At 41.2% G+C, this 18,746-nt stretch overlaps 1 protein-coding gene across 8 annotated transcripts in view; it reads left to right on the top strand.

The window, feature by feature from the left end:
- MAPRE2 (microtubule associated protein RP/EB family member 2) overlaps positions 1 to 18,746 on the top strand; it is a 208,534-nt gene that overhangs the window by 62,924 nt on the left and 126,864 nt on the right. For 4 of the 8 annotated variants that reach the window (XM_081562457.1, XM_081562456.1, XM_081562460.1 and 1 more), the window contains 2 exons: positions 2,757 to 2,818; positions 9,604 to 9,675. Coding sequence is in view for 1 of the 8 variants with exons in the window: in XM_081562452.1 (XP_081418578.1) it covers positions 2,757 to 2,818 (62 nt within the window). In the remaining 7 variants the exon portion in view is untranslated. The remainder of the gene's footprint in view (positions 1 to 2,756; positions 2,819 to 9,603; positions 9,676 to 18,746) is intronic. The other 4 variants (XM_081562455.1, XM_081562453.1, XM_081562452.1 and 1 more) reach the window with 1 other exon arrangement.

The following is an 18,746-nucleotide window of genomic DNA, read 5'->3' as shown; positions in this document are numbered from 1 at the left end:
TGCTCATCTGTATATCCTCCTCAGTGAAATGTCTTGTCAGTGTCTTTTGCCTTTTTCCTAATTATTTTCTGAGTTTTGAGAGTTCTTATTCTAGATACATGTCCTCTGTCAGATGTGTGGTCTGCAAATATGTTCTCCTAGTTTATACCTTATATTTGTATCTGCTTCACATGAACAACAGTTCTCAATTTTGGTGAAGTCCGATTTGTCAGTTTTCCCTTGTGTGGATTGTTTTCTGTTGTCAAAAACATGAAACTCTTCATCAGGCCCTAGATCCCAAAGCTTTTCTCTTATTTTAGAGTTTGTCCGAAAGTTTGATAGTTCTGCATTTCACATTTACACAGTGATCTATTTTGAGATCATCTTTTTAAAAAGTGTGAAATTGATAGGCAATAACTTGTCTACATGCGCCAGACAGCCCAGAGAAAAAACGTTCAGCTGACCAGCCACGCCCACCTAGCTCTCCACCCTCACAAGGCCATACCTTACTGAGCATCTCCTATATCCCAGGATTGTACCCAGCACTCTCCAGGAGTTCTGAATCAATGGCGAAGGCCTGGCTTTTACAATGATGCCATGTGGACTTAACAGCAGAGTCTGTTAGACTCAATTAGGACTTGTTACTCTAGTTGCGTCATACTGAGAGACTGCTCCGCTGCTCCTAGCCTCAGTCTTTTCATTTTAATAAGATAGATTTGTCAAATGACTTGTGCAGGGGTATTCAATAAATGGTCTCATTCTTCCCCAAACTGATCCATTGCAGCTGTTGAAAAATTCGCAATGGGCTGTTGTAGTCTGAACAGAAAAAGGCCAATTGTGTACAGCTGACCTTGACTTTTCTAAGGGCTAATTATCTGGTTTACAGAAAAACTAAGACTCTTCCACTCTTGCTTCCTAGCTTCGTAGCCAGCATTTTGCCTAGTAACATAGCTACTGGTACTAGCTAAATAAAGACGGCAACTGAAAATTTTTTTCTGATTCAGTTAAAATATCTCAAAGATAGGAGGACTTAGGAAAAGGAACTGATGTGGATGGGAACAGATTTTTTTAAACCAGACTTTTTTAGTTTTATTAACTCTTGTTAAATTATGGGAAAGATAGGAAACACTCATAAAATTAAATTCTATGAAGTATGTGAGGAATTTCTATTAAGGGGAGAAAAATTAGCTTACCTGAGGTCAGTTCTTGAAACCATTCACATTAAATTTTCTGATTTTTATACAAGCCAAATTATATAAATGACTGTTGAACTCTCTTATTGAATGGTATAACACTGAAAATTCAGCTGTTGCCATTGCTTGTCATCTCAGCGCCTACCATTTTGTTTGCATTTTTTTTTCCCTTTTCACCATCTCCTCTTTCCCTTATTAAAAAAAAAAAATGTAAAATGCCAAATGCCTCTCTTTCTTTTTTTAAAAAAAAGATCGATTATTTGTTTTTGGCTCTGCTGGGTCTCCATTGCTACAGACAGACTCTCTCTAGTTACAGTGAGCGTGGGCTACTCTCTAATTTCAGTGTGCGGGCTTCTCAGGATGGTGGCTTCTCTTGTTGTAGAGCTCAGGCTCTAAGGTGCACAGGCTTCAGTAGTTGTGGCTCATGGGCTCAGTAGTTGTGGTGCCCAGGCTTAGTTGCCCTGCGGCATGTGGAATCTTCCTGGACCAGGGATCGAACCCATGCCCCTTGCATTGGCAGGCACATGCCCAACCACGGGACCACCAGGGAAGTCCCTCTTTTCTCTTGCTTAAAATCTTTCTCCCAGGGACATCTGCAGAACTGTGTCTGGGATTAATCACATTGTGTTGGATCTGTCACAAATATTTTATTTTTGTACAGTTGATTTTAAACTAAACAAGCACCAAAGGCTTTTCCGAAATGGCCACATACAGAAAACATAGACAAGCAATGTGCGGGGCGAAGGCTTAGGTGGCAGGTGGAGAGGGATAATTTCTAATTGGGGGTAGAGGGAAGACCCCTGCAGCTCCCACACATCTGCATCTCAGGTCCTTTTTAGTAGCATCTGCTTCAGCCACAAGCAGCCTCCCCAGTTCCCATCACCCCCACCTGGGATCCCCAAAACCCAGAGCTCACAAGCCTTTCTCAGCCTCTGGAATCGGATCTATCTTTCATCAATTTATCGTTTAGTCAAAACATGATTTGAATATAAACAGCAAATTCATATAAAAGAAAGTAATTCCTTGGTGGTGTGTATATATATGTGTGTGTGTGTATATATATATACAAGTTTGATCCTGGCATTGTTTATAATGCTTATCCTGTTAAAATTAAGCACATCTTTTAACTAGGTGAATAAGCCTGTGTTGATACTAGATATAAAATCTGCAAATTAACCCAACTTTGGGAAAGTCAGTACTTTAATTGATATTGGCATTTGATCCTCACTGGGGGCCCTGGTTCCTCAGATTATATGCTAACACATGATTCCCATCACACCAGGCTATAAGGGTGGGGGAAGGTAAAAAAAATTCCCTTTATAGGACTGTTATTATATAAATACTCTCAAACTATAATCGATCAACCCAAGGATTGGTATAATAATGTAGCTGAGAAACCTAGTGTTTGGCTGACTTTCTCTCATATGATATAATCAATTGAATGTGGATATTTTGTGCACTTTTTGATTTTCTCTTCCATTGCTGGCCACCACCCAGTGAACTAAATTATAACTCTCTGCTCCTATGTTTTCATCACATTAAATGCTTTTTTCTGTGTTTTTTTTTTCATTTGTTCTATGCCAGTATCCCGTTTCTCAGAGGAACATTTCATCTCGACAGCCAGGGAGAGAGCCTGGATGCTCAAGGTAAGGTGTCAACATAAATTATGTTGCGTGACTTCCTGTTTACAGATTAAATTGGAGTGCATATTATTGATGCCTTTGTAACAAATTTACTTTCGAAATTCCATTATACAGTTAAAGCGAGTATTCCAGTAAACATGCTCCACTCAAACATTATTTTTCAAACAACATTCCATTTCCCATGTGTATCAAGAGCTAATTAGCTGTTATCAGCAATTCCTCTAAAAATGCTCAAGCCAGTTAAAGTTTAATTTTGGAGATTTTCCTGGTGAGAAGTGAAGTGAGAAAATACCAAGATACCTCAGGATATTTCTGATTATGAAGAAGGGATTATTTGTTAAAAATCCAGGCCACTGCTCCACTGACTTTAAAATAGAGATGGACGTCTTAAAGGAGATGAAAGCTCAGAAAGCGTCGTGTTTTTTTCAGTTTGGGATTTGTGGTTGAGATGTAATCATTTGACCTGTTATTTCCCTCTGGTGCTCTATCTAATATTCCGAGAGCTCACTAGAACAAAGGAACAATTAACTGAAATTCCACCAGATGGCAATATTTGGAAAGCCATCCTGAGAGATTTCAAAGCTGTGAGCTATTTTTGTTCGCACAGGGAATAGTCTCACCCAGTGTAACATTCTAGACTTCATTCGGGGTGCTCTAAAGATCTTTGGTTTTATTTTTTCGCCCATAGCATTGAAACTTTTACAGAGGGTGAGGGATAGATGTGTGTGTTTGGGGGTGGGAGGGGTGGAGTATGTGTTGTTTTATTTTGTATCATTCTGAAAGGATAAATTAGAAACTTCATTGTTCAATAATTTTCCAAACAGTATTGGTGAGTATTAAAAGCTCAAATCAGTGGGTCATATACTGTGTTTGTCTTGGGATCTCTTTGGGATAAAACGCTATGGTTGATGGTCATTTTTAAATAAATTACTTGATAAAAGAAACTGAAAATTCTTAAGAGTAAAATTTTAAGGAGTTGCCTAGCTATTGAACCAAGTGAAATTTATGGATACAAAATTCTTATTTGCAATGATTTGAAATGATCAAAGTTTATTTAAATAGGATGAGTAAATGTGCCCCATTTACTCTAATGGAAGTAGAGATGCTGTGTGTACCCTGAGTAGTGCCCAAACAGCTAGGCTCTTTAAGAACCAGAGCTGAACCTAAGACAGAGCTGAGACAGAGGAAAGGAAGTAGAAAGGCACCTGAGAGCAATGGAAATAGAAGAACCACTAAGAGGAGCCGCCTGAGCTTTCTGTATGCACGTAAAAGCAGCCCCTAACACAACCCTTCTACACTGTTGGTGGGAATGTAAGCGGCTACACTATAAAAAAGAGGATGAAGTTTCCTCAGAAAACTAAAAATAGAATTACCATATGATCCAGCAATTCCATTTCTGGCATATATCCAGACAAAACTATAATTCGAAAAGATAATGCACCCCTATGTTCATAGCAGCACTGTTGACAATAGGCAAGATGTGGAAGCAACCTAAGTGACCATCAGCAGAGGAATGGATAAAGATGATGGGGTATACAATGAAATAATACTCAGCCATGAAAAGAATGAAATAATGCCATTTGCAGTAACATGGATGCAACGAGAGATTACCATACTAAGTGAAATAAGTCATAAAGAGAAAGATATATACTATATGATACCACTTATATGTGGAATCTAAAATAGGCAAATGAACCTATCTGTGAAATGGAAACAGGCTCATGGATATAGAGAACAGACTGGTGGATGCCAAGGAGGAGGCGGTTGAGGAGGATGGGAATGAGAGGTTGGGGTTAGCAGATGTAAGCTATTATACAGAGTGAATAAACAAGCTCCTACTATATAGCACAAGGGAGTGTATTCAATATCCTATGATAAGCCATAATAGAAAAGAATATTTTTTAAAAAAAGAATGTATAGATAGGCAGAAAACTGGATCACTTTGCTGTATAGCATTATAAATCAACTATCAGTTCAGTTCAGTCTCTCAGTCGGGCCTGACTCTTTGCGACCCCATGGACTGCAGCTCACCAGGCTTCCCTGTCCATCACCAGCTCCCAGAGCTTGCTCAAACTCATGTCCATTGAATTGGTGATGCCAACCATCTCATTCTCTGTCATCCCCTTCTCCACCTGCCTTCAATCTTTCCCACCATCAGGGTCATGTCCAAGGAATCAGTTCTTCCCATCAGTTGGCCAAAGTATTGGAGTTTCAGCTTCAGCATCAGTCCCTCCAATGAATATTCAGTACTCATCTTCTTTAGGATGGACTGGTTGGATCTCCTTGCAGTCCAAGGGACTCTCGAGTCTTCTCCAACACCACAGTTCAAAAGCATCAATTCTTCAGCACTCAGCTTTCTTTATGGTCCAACTCTCACATCCATACATGACTACTGGAAAAACAATAGCTTTGACTAGATGGACCCTTGTTGCCAAAGTAAATGTCTATGCTTTTTAATATGCTGTCTAGGTTGGTCATAGCTTTTCTTCCAAGGAGCAAGCATCTTTGAACTTCATGGCTGCAGTCACCATCTGCAGTGGTTTTGGAGCCCCCAAAAATAAACTCTGTCACTGTTTCCACTGTTTCCCCATCTATTTGCCATAAAGTGATGGGACGGAATGCCATGATCTTAGTTTTATGAATGCTGAGTTTTAAGCCAGCTTCTTCACTCTCCTCTCTCACTTTCATCATGAGGCTCTTCAGTTCCTCTTCACTTTCTTCCATAAGGGTGGTGTCATCTGCATATCTGAGGTTATTGATATTTCTCCTGGCAATCTCGATTCCAACTTGTGCTTTATCCAGCCTGGCATTTTGCATGATGTACTCTGCATATAAGTTAAATAAGCAGGATGACAGTATACAGCCTTGATGTACTCCTTTCCTAACTTGGAACCAGTCCATTGTTCCATGTCCAGTTCTAGTGTTGTTTCTTGACCTGCATACAGATTTCTTAGGAGGCGGGTAAGGTGGTCTGGCTATACTTCATTCAAAAAAAAAGAAAAGTAGTCTCTGGACAAGCATTGAATACCCTTTGAAACCTGCTCTTGGCTCAGTGGGTAAAGAATCCACCTGCAATGCAGGAGGCATGGAGACTCGGGTTCAACCCCTGCATCAGGAAGGTTCCATGGAGGAGGAAAATGTCAACCTACACCAGTATTTTGCCAGGAAAATCCCATAGACAGAGGAACCTGGCAGGCTATAGTCCAAAGTGTCACAAAAGAGTCAAAGATGACTAAGCAACTAAGCACTGCTGCTGCTGCTGCTAATTCGCTTCAGTCGTCTAAGCACACACATACACATATGCCCCAGGAGGGTGCCCATAGATCTGATGTCCAAGACTGTCCTAGGTAACTTCTGTTGTCCTGGAATAGTATCCACTTAGCACTCACTTTCACCCTCAAAATTCTGCTTGGTTAATAAGGTAATCATATAATTTATCTTCTAAGCTGGCATGTTTGAAGAAAAAAAAAATAGAAAAAAATGACCCTAAACTGGGCATCTGTGTATGAATCTCCTTATATAGCTTATATAACAAATTCTTTTCCTGTAAAGAGCTACACTGTAAATACTTTCCTGCTTTGTGGGTCGATCATACAGTCTCTGTCACAAGTATTCAACTTGTAGAATGAAAACATAATGAATGTAAGTGAATGGACCTGGTTGGGTTCCAATAAAACTTTATTGGCAAATACAGGCAGCCAGTGGCATTAGACTGGCAGGTTTACAGCTTTAATGTGAGATAATACATGGTCACAGGACAGGAGATGGTGGCGATTCAAGAAGACAGCAATCCTTCACTCCTCTCCCTTCTCTTCATACCCCTGCTGGGGGGCAGCTTCCTCATTTAACCCCTCAGAAACCAGTATGAATAGTTTCCTTGAGTGAGTGATCTCATCCTTATTTGTGTGGTTCCTGAGATTCCCTTGCTGGGTCTAATTTCTTGCTTCTCATCCAAATTTGTTTCTGTGTCTGCACACCATGCCTATGCTTTGTATTCATGACACAGAATAGCATCCTTACTCAGTACCACTTGAGTGCTAGAGTTAAATATTGGAGTGATAGCTATTAGCAGACATTTTAATGTTGCTTTGATGATGCTGCTCAGTCGTGTTCTAGTCTTTGAGACGCCATGGACTGTAGCCTGCCAGGCTCCCCTGTGCATGGAATTCTCCAGGCAATAATACTGGAGTGGCTTGCCACTTTGACCCTCACTACATAGCTGTCTAAGGGAAATATAGCCACGTTAGAGAAAGGTTAATGTTGACTCTACCAAATTTTTAAATTATAAAAACAATAAATTTAAAGGAAACTTTGAGGAAAAAATATATCTACCAACACCATTTTAAAATAATTATTTTTCTTTTTTGTGCATATTTGCTATTCCCATAAGTATTTCTGTTTTTCTAGAGTGGGTAACAGTGCATGTGAACTCTGTGTTTTATTTAGCATTAGTCACAAGAATCTTTCATGAATAATCAGAAAGGTCATTAGGACAAAATAGTATTATATTACATCATTGTCCCATAATAGTTGCTAATTTTTCACTAAAAAATGCTATACTAACTTTTTTTGTACATTTTGTTATTGTTTTGGTTGGTTTGGTTTGTTTTTTTCCTTAGGACAATATCCAAGAAGTAATATTATCCAAGGATGTGACCAGTTTTATAACTTTTAGTCTAGTTTACCATATCTTTTCTTAAAAGGTTTGGAGTATTCTACAAGTGTTTGCAATTTGAGGGTATTAGCCTCACAACAACTTTATAAGAAATAGTACTTAATTCAATAGTAATTAATGTCTTCTATATTTAAAGAACTGGGACAGTTACTTTGTGTATGTGAATGTATGTTTGTATGTATATATATGACATTCTACTTACACAAATATTTCTTGAGCACCTACTATGAACTATCACTGGGAAAAACTGAAGGCAGCTGGATGGCATCACTGACACAATGGACGTGAACTTAGGCAAACTCCAGGAGATGGTGAGGGACAGGGAGGCCTGGCATGCAGCAGTTCATGGGGTCGCTAAGAGTCAGACATAACTAGGCAACTGAAGAACAGCAAGTATGAACTGTGTATTATAGGGTTTTAATGGTGGGAAGAGGATAGCTTCTGTGTGAATTTGATCTTATTAGGGAGTTAAGATACACACATAAATAACTGTAATAAAATTTAGAAGATGAGACACATCATGGAAGAAACACAGTGACAATACGATGGACATTTGGAAGGGATGAGGGGAGGTAGAGATGGTGTCTGAGCTGAACTTTGAACATAAGTTGCATTGGGATGCTTGGAGGTGGTAAGATTTGCCCTTCATTCCGTAAGCATGTCTTGATTGCCAAGTACATGCCAAGTCCCCTACTACAAGCTAGGAATATAAAGGGGAAAAGCCAGAGCTCTTAAAGTTTATTCTCTAGTAGGGTAGACAGCCTTTAAAAAGAAAGTTGTATGCTCAGGGGGCATGGAGGGGTGGGATGAATTAGGAGATGGAATTGACATATATACACTATTGATGCTGTGTATAAAATACATATATATATATATATATATAGAAAATAGATACCTAAGGAGAACCCACTGTGTAGCTCAGGGAACTCTACTCAGTGTTCTGTGGTGACCTAAATGAGAGGGAAATCCAAAAGAGAGGGGATATATGTAAGCATCTGGCCAATTCACTTTGCTGTACAGCAGAAACTAACATAACATTGTAAAGCAAGTATACTTCAATAAACATGAATAAAAAAATAAATACATAAAACTTTCTGTACCAAAAAAAAAACTTAAAAGTGTGATCAGTGGGATGGCTCATCTAGCAGAGGATACAAGGTGGTAGGGATGAAACTAGGGATTTCTTTGAGCAGGGGCTTTTCCCCGGCTCCTCTTCTGGCACTGTCTTCATCATCAGTTACCATGCTAGAATCAGTGGGAGATATGCTTCTGGAAGTCTGAAGGTTATCCTGCCTGTACTGACCAACATTCCAGTTAACAGCGGCCTCCATTTACTGTTCATTGCCCCAGGGAGCACATGCAATGAGTGCACAAAACCTAGGACTGGGATCAGTAAGACCTCCATCCCAGCCCTCCCAGCTGATGACTGAGGCAAAGCACTAAGAAGCACAGTTTCCTGGGCGTTTTGTTTTGTGACAGCTGGAAGGAACCTCAGTAATCATCCAGCTCAATAGTTTGACAGGTGAACGGTGTTGGGTGAAGAGAGTTGGGTGACTAGCCTAATGTCAGACATTTGGTGACAAAGCCAGGGCCACCAGGTCCCTGGCTTCTGATCTCACGTGCTGCTTGTTCTATATTCACTGTTGTAATTTTCTCTACCTCATCTATACCACAAAGGGGTTGTGTATGTGTATGCTCAGTCACATCCAACTCTTTGCAACCCCATAAATGGTAGCCTGCCAGGCTCCTCTGTCCATGGGATTTTCCAGGCAAGAATACTGGAGTAGGTTGCTATTTCCTCCTCCAGGGGATCTTCCTGACCCAGGAATCAAACCCGTGTCGCCTCTGTCTCCTGTATGGGCAGGCAGATTCTTTACCGCTGAGCCACCTGGGAAGCCCACTATACCGCAGGGCTGGAAAGAACTAAAAAGTTAGCCTAGGAATTCCTTGTGCCTATAGAAGCAATAATATGTGTTTTAGTCATCTTGGACCACAGCAAAAAAAAAAAATTTATTTTATATATTTTAAATTGTAATTTAAATAGTAATGAATAGTGGTGGAAAGAGAGGGAAACCTGGAACAAATTCCTACATCTGCCATTTTCCTCCCTTAGGTTCTGGGCCAATAACTTGACCTCACTGAGTTTTTACATCTTGAGTTTGTTGTGAGAGTAGCTGGCAATAACGTAAGTGTTGGATACATCATGGGCGCTCAGCAAATGTTTATTTTCTTTCTCCTTGCCTCCTACAGGTTCTTGACAGAGTTCCTTTTGTTTATTAATGAGGTGACCTTGTAAGGCTCATGAGAATTAAACGATGGAGTGAGAGTACATTTATAAAAGTATCTGGTGCACAGCTTAACATTCTCATTTCTGAATTTCACTTAACTGCAGTTAGGTAGAGGTTTAAAGGTTTCTATTCCTATTTCTTTATCCTCTTCTTCAGTAGTTTATTTTATATGGTCTGTGGACATGTTGGTAAGATTTAAGAATTGATTCATTTTCTCTATGATTTGCTTTAAAATGATTTGTCAAATAGAGTAAGATGATTAGATGAAGAAAAGATGGCTAAATGTTAACTACAAAATATAGCTTGTGAGTATGATGTATGTTATTGCTGTTATAATTTTATAACTTTTATTATAAAAATTTTATAATTTTTTCTGCTTTCCTGAATGTTTGAAATGTCCCAGGCTGAATTATTTTTGGAAGATTGCATGTTAAATATTAAGCTTCTACCATGGCCCCATCTCTGTGCGAGGTGCAGAGGGTATGTTTGGGTAAGAAAGCGTCTCAGCCCTGATGGAGCTATGGCTCACCATAGGGAACACTAATAAAACAGGCAGCTTCTTCTTCAGGGTGCTGAGTACTATGGTAGGGGCTCCCATGGCATCCTGTGATCCTCCTAGCAGTGACAGCAAAGCCACGACTGGAACAGAGAGGTTGGATGAGACTTCCAAGAGGCAGTGACACCTTATCTAAGACCTGAAGGAAAAGGAGAAGCTAGCAGGTGTTGATCAGAGGGATATTGCAGATAACGAGGGATTGTTTGGGCAGAAAGAGTAGCATCTTCAAAGACCTGGAAAGAAAATATGAGAAGCATATGGTGTATTAGCGAAATTGAAAGAAGTTCAATAATGAGCTGCAGCATCAGAGTGACAGTGAGAGAGGGAGGGCTGGATGGACAAGCAGATCAGGAAGGGCCTTGGAAGAACAATGATGAACTCTGGGTTTTATCTTCAAAGGGATGGTTGAGGTGTTTAAGTAGAGGAGAAAAACTTCTATCGTTTTATTCTAAGGATGGTCACTCTGTATGGAAAGTGATCAGGAGGGGATGAGATTAGAAGCAGAGACACAAAATGAAAGATGTTGATGAGCATCTGGATTAGGTGATGGTGATAGCAGGGGTTCCCAGGTGGCTCTAGCGATAAAGAACCCACATGCCAATTCAGGAGACATAAGAGCCGTGGGTTCGATCCCCAGGTCAAGAAGATCCCCTGGCAGAGGGCATGGCAACCCACTCCAGTATTCTTGCCTGGAGAATCCCCATGGACAGAGGAGCCTGGAAGTTAGAATCAGACACCACTGAAGCGACTTAGCATGAAGAGGGTAGAGAGAACCTTGAGCACAGTTTAGAAAGCAAAATAGACAGGGTTGGGTAAGTGAGAGGTCAAGGTCTAATTCATTCATTCAGCACATCTATTGAGTGCTTGTCATGTGGTAACCCTATTTCAGTGTTGAGAAGAAAAAGTCAGGTAAGGGCTGTAGGGAATACAAGGTGTATCAAGAGGGGATTAATGGAGCAGCATCTTCTGCGGCAGCGCAAATTGGTCTTTGGGGACCCCCTTCAGGGATGCCAAAGTAAAAGGTAGTCATCCAGGAGGATATATGTTCCTATTAGGGATATGAATCCCCAAACAGAAAAATTGAACCACGGTAGTTTTGGGAGTCACTAGCATGTAAACAATAAGCCATGAATACGGGTAAAACTGCCCAAGGAGGATACAACCTTGAAGATCACCAATATTTAAGAAGTAGCTTAAGGGAAAAAAAAAAGAGTACATTCATGTTTATAGTAGTAGTATTCACAATACCCAAAGGCACCCAAAGTGCCCATCAACAGATGAATGGATAAACAAAATATGGTATATACATACAATGGAATATTATTCAGCCTTAAATAAGGAAGGTAATTCTATTACATGCTACAGCATAGATGAACCTTGAGGATGTTAAGTGAAATATCTGTCAAAGAAAAGCTCCACTTACATGAGAATACAATTCCACTTACGTGAGATACCTGGAGCAGCCAAATTCATAAAGCAGAAACAAGCATCGTGCTCGTCAAGATCTGGGGAGGGGGAGAAACTGAGAGTTACTGTTTTTTTGGTTTTTGAATTTTTGTTGGAGTATAGTCACTTTACAATGTTGTGCTAGTTTCTGCTGGACAGAAAAGTGAATCAGGTGTACATATATATGGGCTTCCCTGGTACTCAGTGGTAAAGACTCCACCTGCCAGTGTGGTAGATGTGAGTTCAGTCCCCGGGTTGGGAAGATCCCCTGGATCTTGGGGGGCATGGCAACCCACTCCAGTATTCTTGCCTGGGAATCCCATGGATAGAGGAGCCTGGCAGGTTCATGGGGTCGCAAAAGAGTTGAACACAACTAAGTAACTAAACAACAGCAACACGTATATATATATCCCTCTTTTTTAGATTTCCTTCCTATTTCGGTCACCACAGAGCATTAAGTAGAGTTCCCTGTGCTATCCAGTAGGTTCTTATTAGTTTTCTATTTTATACATAGTAGAGCATATTTTTCAATCACAATGTCCCAATTCATTCCACCTGCTCTTTCCTCTTTGGCACCCGTAAGTTTTTTCTCTACATCTGTGTATCTTTCTGCTTTGTGAATAAGTTCATCTGCATAATTTTTCTAGATTCCACATATAAATGATATTACTATATTTGTTTTTCGAAAGTTATTGTTTAATGGATATAGCATTCTGATTCTGTGAGATGAGAAGAATTCTAGAGAAGGATGCTGATGATGGTTGCACAGCAGTGTGAATGTATTGCTGACTTAAATGGTTAAAATGGTAAGTTCTCTGTGTGATTCTTTACAATGAGAGAGATTGATAGTGATTAGCCAGAAACATGGGAGAAAGACCAGCTGTGTATGCTCTCATGGAAGCCAGGGGAAAATACCATTTGAGACTGAGTAAGTCTACAGCCACCCCACCCTGAATGCGCCCAATCTCGTCTGATCTCGGAAGCTAAGCAGGAGGCCTGGTTAGCACTTGGATGGGAGACTAAGCAAAAAGCCAAGGACTGATAAACCCAAATGCCTCACAGAGGTTAAGGGAGATAATGCCTAAAAAGTGCCTACTGATTCAGCAGCAAAATAGTTGTTAGTAATCTTGATGATGATGATTTCAATCTCATGGTGGAAGTGGGATCCAGCATGCAAGTTGAGGAGAGAGGGGGACATGGAGAGGGCAGCTTTAGATAAGCCTTGAGATATTTGGCTCTAAGGATGCGGAGAGAAAGAGAGACCTATAGGGAAGAAGGGTTGATTGAGAGTGAATGGAAGAGATTTGACCACTTCAAATACCGCTGGGAAGGAGCCAGTAGAAGCGGCGTGTAAGGAAGGCTCTGGTAGAAGGTTACAGAGCAGGAGGCAGCTAGCCAGGACACGCCTCTTCATTGCAACAAACAAGAAACAGAATAAGATGTCTGCCTTGCAGGTAAACGTGTAGCTTTGGCGGCAGGAAGTTAAATGCTGGTCTAATGGCTTCAATTACCCTCTGAAGTCCCAGACAAGACCATCTGCTCAGGGAGGAAAGGTGGAAGGGTCAGAGATCTAAAGAAACTGACTAAGTATTGAAATGACTGGTTCACGAATAATGACAGACCGCCGACTAGGAAGCGGAGGGTGCTCTGGAAGCACTAACACCCACTTGGGTTTGGAGGCCATGAACTTACAGTTGTGCTCATCTTCTAGGCAGGGCGCCTTTCCCCCCACACCCCCAAAAGGGTTCAGAAGTTCAAATGAGGCATATGTACCTGGGTAGATGAAAACTTCATAAGGGCTCCTTTTGAGGGAAACATGAAATTGATCTCAAGGACAATACGGTTATGTTAAAGGGGGCGAATGCTGTATTCTTTTGAAAATGCTGCAGGCGCCCAGTGATTGCGGTAAGAGCTGCAGATACTGTTTGGTTTATGAGTTTGACATTTGTACAGGGGTTGTAACTAACTCACTAGAGTCCCCTGTTGACAGAACAGGTTGTTGAGGGCCACCCTTAATGAGCGATTGATTCAGAATGAAACTTTGGACAGTGTAACAAGTCATTTGGTGTCGCACCTCCCATTCACAAGCTTGTGTTGCCTGTCACAGGTACTTGTGGTGCTGGAGGCAAGTGTTGCCTTCGTGTGAAGAAATAAAACTTCCCAACTGCTTGGCAAGCCTTTAACAAATTGTATATCCCTATAGATTTCTGCCTTATGCACAGACTACCAGGATCTGGTTAAGAAGTGCTCATTTGTGCTAGCAAAAATGTCACTTAAATTACTGATGTTGACATATCTTATCACAGTGTTTTTGCAAGTGGCTTGTGGTATGTGGAGAGAAGACTATTGATGTCTCTCATGGGCTGGTGCCTAGAACGCTTGTGTATATTGAGCCCCCCTAATCAAGAAATGTGTTTTTCTTCTACCCTGCTTCACTATCTGAGTTTATCTTTTTGGGCTGAACGTCATTAAAAAACAAGGTGAAAAGACAACCCTCAGAATGGGAGAAAATAGTAGCAAATGACACAACTGACAAAGGATTCATTTCCAAAATATACAAGCCTATGACATTTCTTATTTCCATCGATACCCCCAGAACCCAGAGTGGAGTTTTAAATGTTCTGCAGTGATCAAAATGTTCTGTCTATGCCAGATAATTTGGTAGCCACTAGCCATATGTGCCCATTGATTATTTGAGGTGTGTGATGGAGGAACATTTATTATGCATTTTAAACTTTATTTCATTTTAATTCAGTGTAAGTAGCCACATGCATCCAGTGGCTACTGTATTGGACAGCCAGTTCTAAAAGGCAGGTTAGAGACTTGCCTGGTGGCCAAGTGGTTAAGACTGTGTGCTTCCAACACAGAGAACCTAATACAGAGAACCCAACACAGAGGGTATGGGTTCTATCCCTGGCCAGGAAACAAAGATCCCACATGCCTCATGGCAAAACAGATAAATAAATAAAAGCCAGATTAGACAGAACCAAAGTTTTAAATACAGCTTACAAATAGAGCCAACCCAGGAAATTCACTCTGATCTTTGATGTCCAAACAAGTCTGGCCTGATCTCATGCTGCCTTCAAGTCAGATATAGCCTAGGAATGCTGACCCATGGGAGGGGAAGCATGGGGGAGGGAGCAAGCTCTACCAACAACCCACTGCTAACGGGGAGTCACCTTCCTTTCTGCCTGAATTTTGTCTCTGATACCTGAACACCAGAGTCCTGTGTACAAAGGAAAATGTGGGGGAGAGAACAAACTTAATGCCAAGTGGGTACAAATACTCTGCCAGCAGCTTCACACTCATTACCATCTTGTTCATCTTTAGATGTGCGCTATGAAACTTGCTTATGCTTTTTTAGAAAGGAGGAAATGGAGTTTCAGAGTGGTGACTAGCTGGTTCAAGTCACAGAGCTGGTCAGTGGTAGAGGCAAGATGAGAATGCTGGCAGGTGTGAATCCAAAGTCATTTCCACAAGCAGTACTCACGGCTAGATGCTCATGCTCAGAACTACCCCAGCAGCAGAACACCTTGGGGTGGGATTGGAAGTAGAGTGGAGGCAATAGGAGGCAAATGACTTTAATTGTGTGTGTGTAAGCCGATTATCACAGAAGTTGTACCTGTATTCCACCTCTCTTGCCCACCTTGCGCCCTACCATTTCAGTTGTGTTGATTGTAGGTACCTCGCCGTGGAAATACAACTATTAGTATCATAGATGTACTATCATTTGGACTAAAATGACAAGAAATAAAGACAGGTCCCAGCATCTTGGTCAGCATCATGGCGAAGTCTCAAACTTCTTGATATTTACATAACTTAAGATGTATCTTGGGCTTCCCTGGTGGCTCAGATGGTAAAGAAGCCACCTGCAATGTGGGAGACCTGGGTTCAATCCCTGGTTTGGGAAGATCCCCTGGAGAAGGGAATGGCAACCCACTCCAGTATTCTGGCCTGGAGAATTCCATGGCCTGGCAGGCTATGGTCCATGGTGTTGCAGAGTCAAACATGACTAAGCGACTTTCCCTTTCTTTCATGATATGTTTTATGAGAGGTATGTTAGATCACTTACTATCATCTAATCAAACATTTCCTGGAGTTCAAAGGCTGCCTGCCTGATAACCTGTCTCTTATCTGTATATTTTCTTCTATAGCATTTCTAAAATTTCCTCTATTGAAAATAATAGTGGAAATCATAAAAAGCAAACACCTATAATCCTACCCATCCTACAAATGCCCTCCTTCATGTAATCTGACATAGTTGTAAGCATACCTTGTGCAGTATGTTGTTTGTTTTTGTTTAGTTGCTAAATCATGTCCGACTCTTTTGAGATTCATGGACTGTAGCTCACCAGGCTCCTCTGTCCATGGGATTCTCCAGGCAAGAATACTGGAATGGGTTGCCATTTCCTTCTCCAGGGAATCTTCCTGACCCAGGGACCGAACCCACATCTCCTCCACTGGCAGGTGGATTCTTGACGGCTGAGCCACCAGGGAGCCCCTATACATACTTTAGGATACTGCCTTTTATTTCATGTTGTCACGAGCAGTTTCCATGCTGCCACACCTCCTCATGATTGTAGTATTAATATCTATGCTAGTCTTTAGAGTCAGCTTACCGTTATTATTCCAACCCTCCTGTTGTTTGATGTGTGGAATCTGTTTCAAAACTAACTTTAGAAGGTTTTACACTTGTAGATCATAACCAGTTGGTTGATACCCCTGACTGGAAGTTTCATTCTTCTGTGTTTTCACATCCCTTGTGAATAGTTATAATACTACAGAATTTCTGATTGGATAGTGCCTTGGATTTTAAATAAATGTTTCACATATGGGCTTCCCTTGTGGCTCAACTGGTAAAGGATACACCTGCAGTGTGGGAGACCTGGATTTGATCCCTGGTTTGGGAAGATCCCCTGGAGAAGGGAAAGGCTACCCACTCCAGTATTCTGGCCTGCAGAATCCCAAGGACTGTATAGTCATTGGGGTCGCAGAGAGTTGGACATGACTGAGCGACTTTCACCTCACATACGTAATTTTTAACTTCCAAAGATTATATTCTCAAGAGCAATAGACGATGCAGTCTATCTTAACTATCATCCCCTCTCCCAGACTTTGGGGGCTTCCCAGGTGGTGCAGTGGCAAAGAATCTGCCTGCCAACACAGGAGATGCAGGTTTGATCCCTGGGTTGGGAAGATCCCCTGGAGTAGGAAGTGGCAACTTGCTCCAGTATTCTTACCTGGAAAATTCCATGGATAGAGGAGCCTGGTGGATTAGAGTCCACAAGGTCACAAAGAGTCAAGACATGACTGAGCAGACTCCTAGACATTAGGTACTTAATACATGCTTCTTGTGGAGAAGAGCACAGCAACCCACTCCAGTATTCTTGCCTGGAGAATCCCATGGACAGAGGAGCCTTGCAGGTTACAGTCCATAGGGTCACAAGGAGTTGGATATGACTGAAATGACTTAGCACGCATGCATATACTTCTTGAATTCTGTACATATCTATAAAACTGGCTTGGGATCAGGTTGCCCAGTGACTTGTAGATGACAGATTTTCAGCATCTCTAACTTCAAATATCATTCTGCTTAAAATGCATGCACTGACGTGTTTGTCTCTGTTCTAAAGTTAGTCATGTTTGAGTCTTCAAGAAAGCCATTCAAATGAATCACAGATTATCAGGTTGATGTCAACCATATTAGGGAACACGAACAGCCAAGGTAGGAATAAGCTTCAGAGTGCCTGCCTAAAGGGCTTAACCTAGGACATGAGGATATTTTATTTTCCAATACTTCATACGTCTGCTTTGGGATATGGTGTCAAGCCTTAACTGGACCATGACGTTTCCAAATACTGATGTGTCATTCTGTTATTTCTCAAGGCAATGACTAGGCTATAGAATATCTGCCTGGTAGAGTTTCTCTCATGGGATTCTGGTCTCTAATTTTATTTTCGCTCTTTGGGAGAGAGAGCTTTCAGATCTGTGTGAGGTAATGCCACTCACGCAACATTACTCTGGCTTCTAAGTTGGACTGAGCCATAAGCACATCTTTTTCCAGTGCCTGGCTTAGAAACTTTGCTTGGTTTGTCAAAATATATGAATTGAGTGCTTGGAACGTTGTATAATGATACTGTTACCTCCATCCAGGCATAACAATTCTATGCAGCTTTCTTGAAATAAGAATGTCTAACCACTCTCGTGTCCTGATCAAGAAAACAATCTATAATGAAAATTGCCTAACTCAGGCAGACTATTTTTTTAAGCTGCATCTCATCAACACTTTGATATGTTTATTGTTTAGTAGGGCTTCCCAGGTGGCACTAGTGGTAAAGAATCTACATCCCAGTGCAGGAGACTTAAGAGACTACTCTGGCATTCTTGCTTGGAGAATCCCATGGACAGAGGAGCCTGACAGGCTGTGGTCCATAGGGTTGCAGAGTAGGACACAACTGAAGCAGCTTAGCATGCATTGTTTAGTAAGATATCAAAACATGAAACATTTGCCTTTAAAAGTTTATCCCACTTGAAAGTGAATGTGAAAGTGAAAGCCGCTCAGTAGTGTCTGACTCTTTTGTGATCCTGTGGACTATACAGTCCATGGAATTCTCCAGGCCAGAATACATGGTGGGTAGCCTTTCCTTTCTCCAGGGGATCTTCCCAAACCAGGGATCAGATCCAGGTCTCCCACATTGTAGGCAGATTCTTTAACAGCTGAGCCACAAGGGAAGCCCAAGAATACTGGAGTGGGTAGCCTATCCCTTCTCCAGCGGATCTTCCTGACCCAGGAATTGAACCGGGATCTCCTGCATTGCAGGCAGATTCACTTAGGTAAAATTATTTTTGGTTTCAGAATAAATATGGTAGGTAAAATTTTGGTTGGAAAAAAACTGACATTGCTGGCTCAAAAGACAGTCATTTATACAGAACTTGGAGAAGGCAATGGCACCCCATTCCAGTACT

This window comes from Giraffa tippelskirchi, chromosome 14 (genome assembly GCF_054371585.1).
Source record: "Giraffa tippelskirchi isolate mGirTip1 chromosome 14, T2T-mGirTip1v1.2.pri, whole genome shotgun sequence".
NCBI classification, from domain to species: domain Eukaryota; kingdom Metazoa; phylum Chordata; class Mammalia; order Artiodactyla; family Giraffidae; genus Giraffa; species Giraffa tippelskirchi.
Note: the sequence above shows the minus strand (reverse complement) of the source record. Positions and strands in the feature narration are given on the sequence as shown.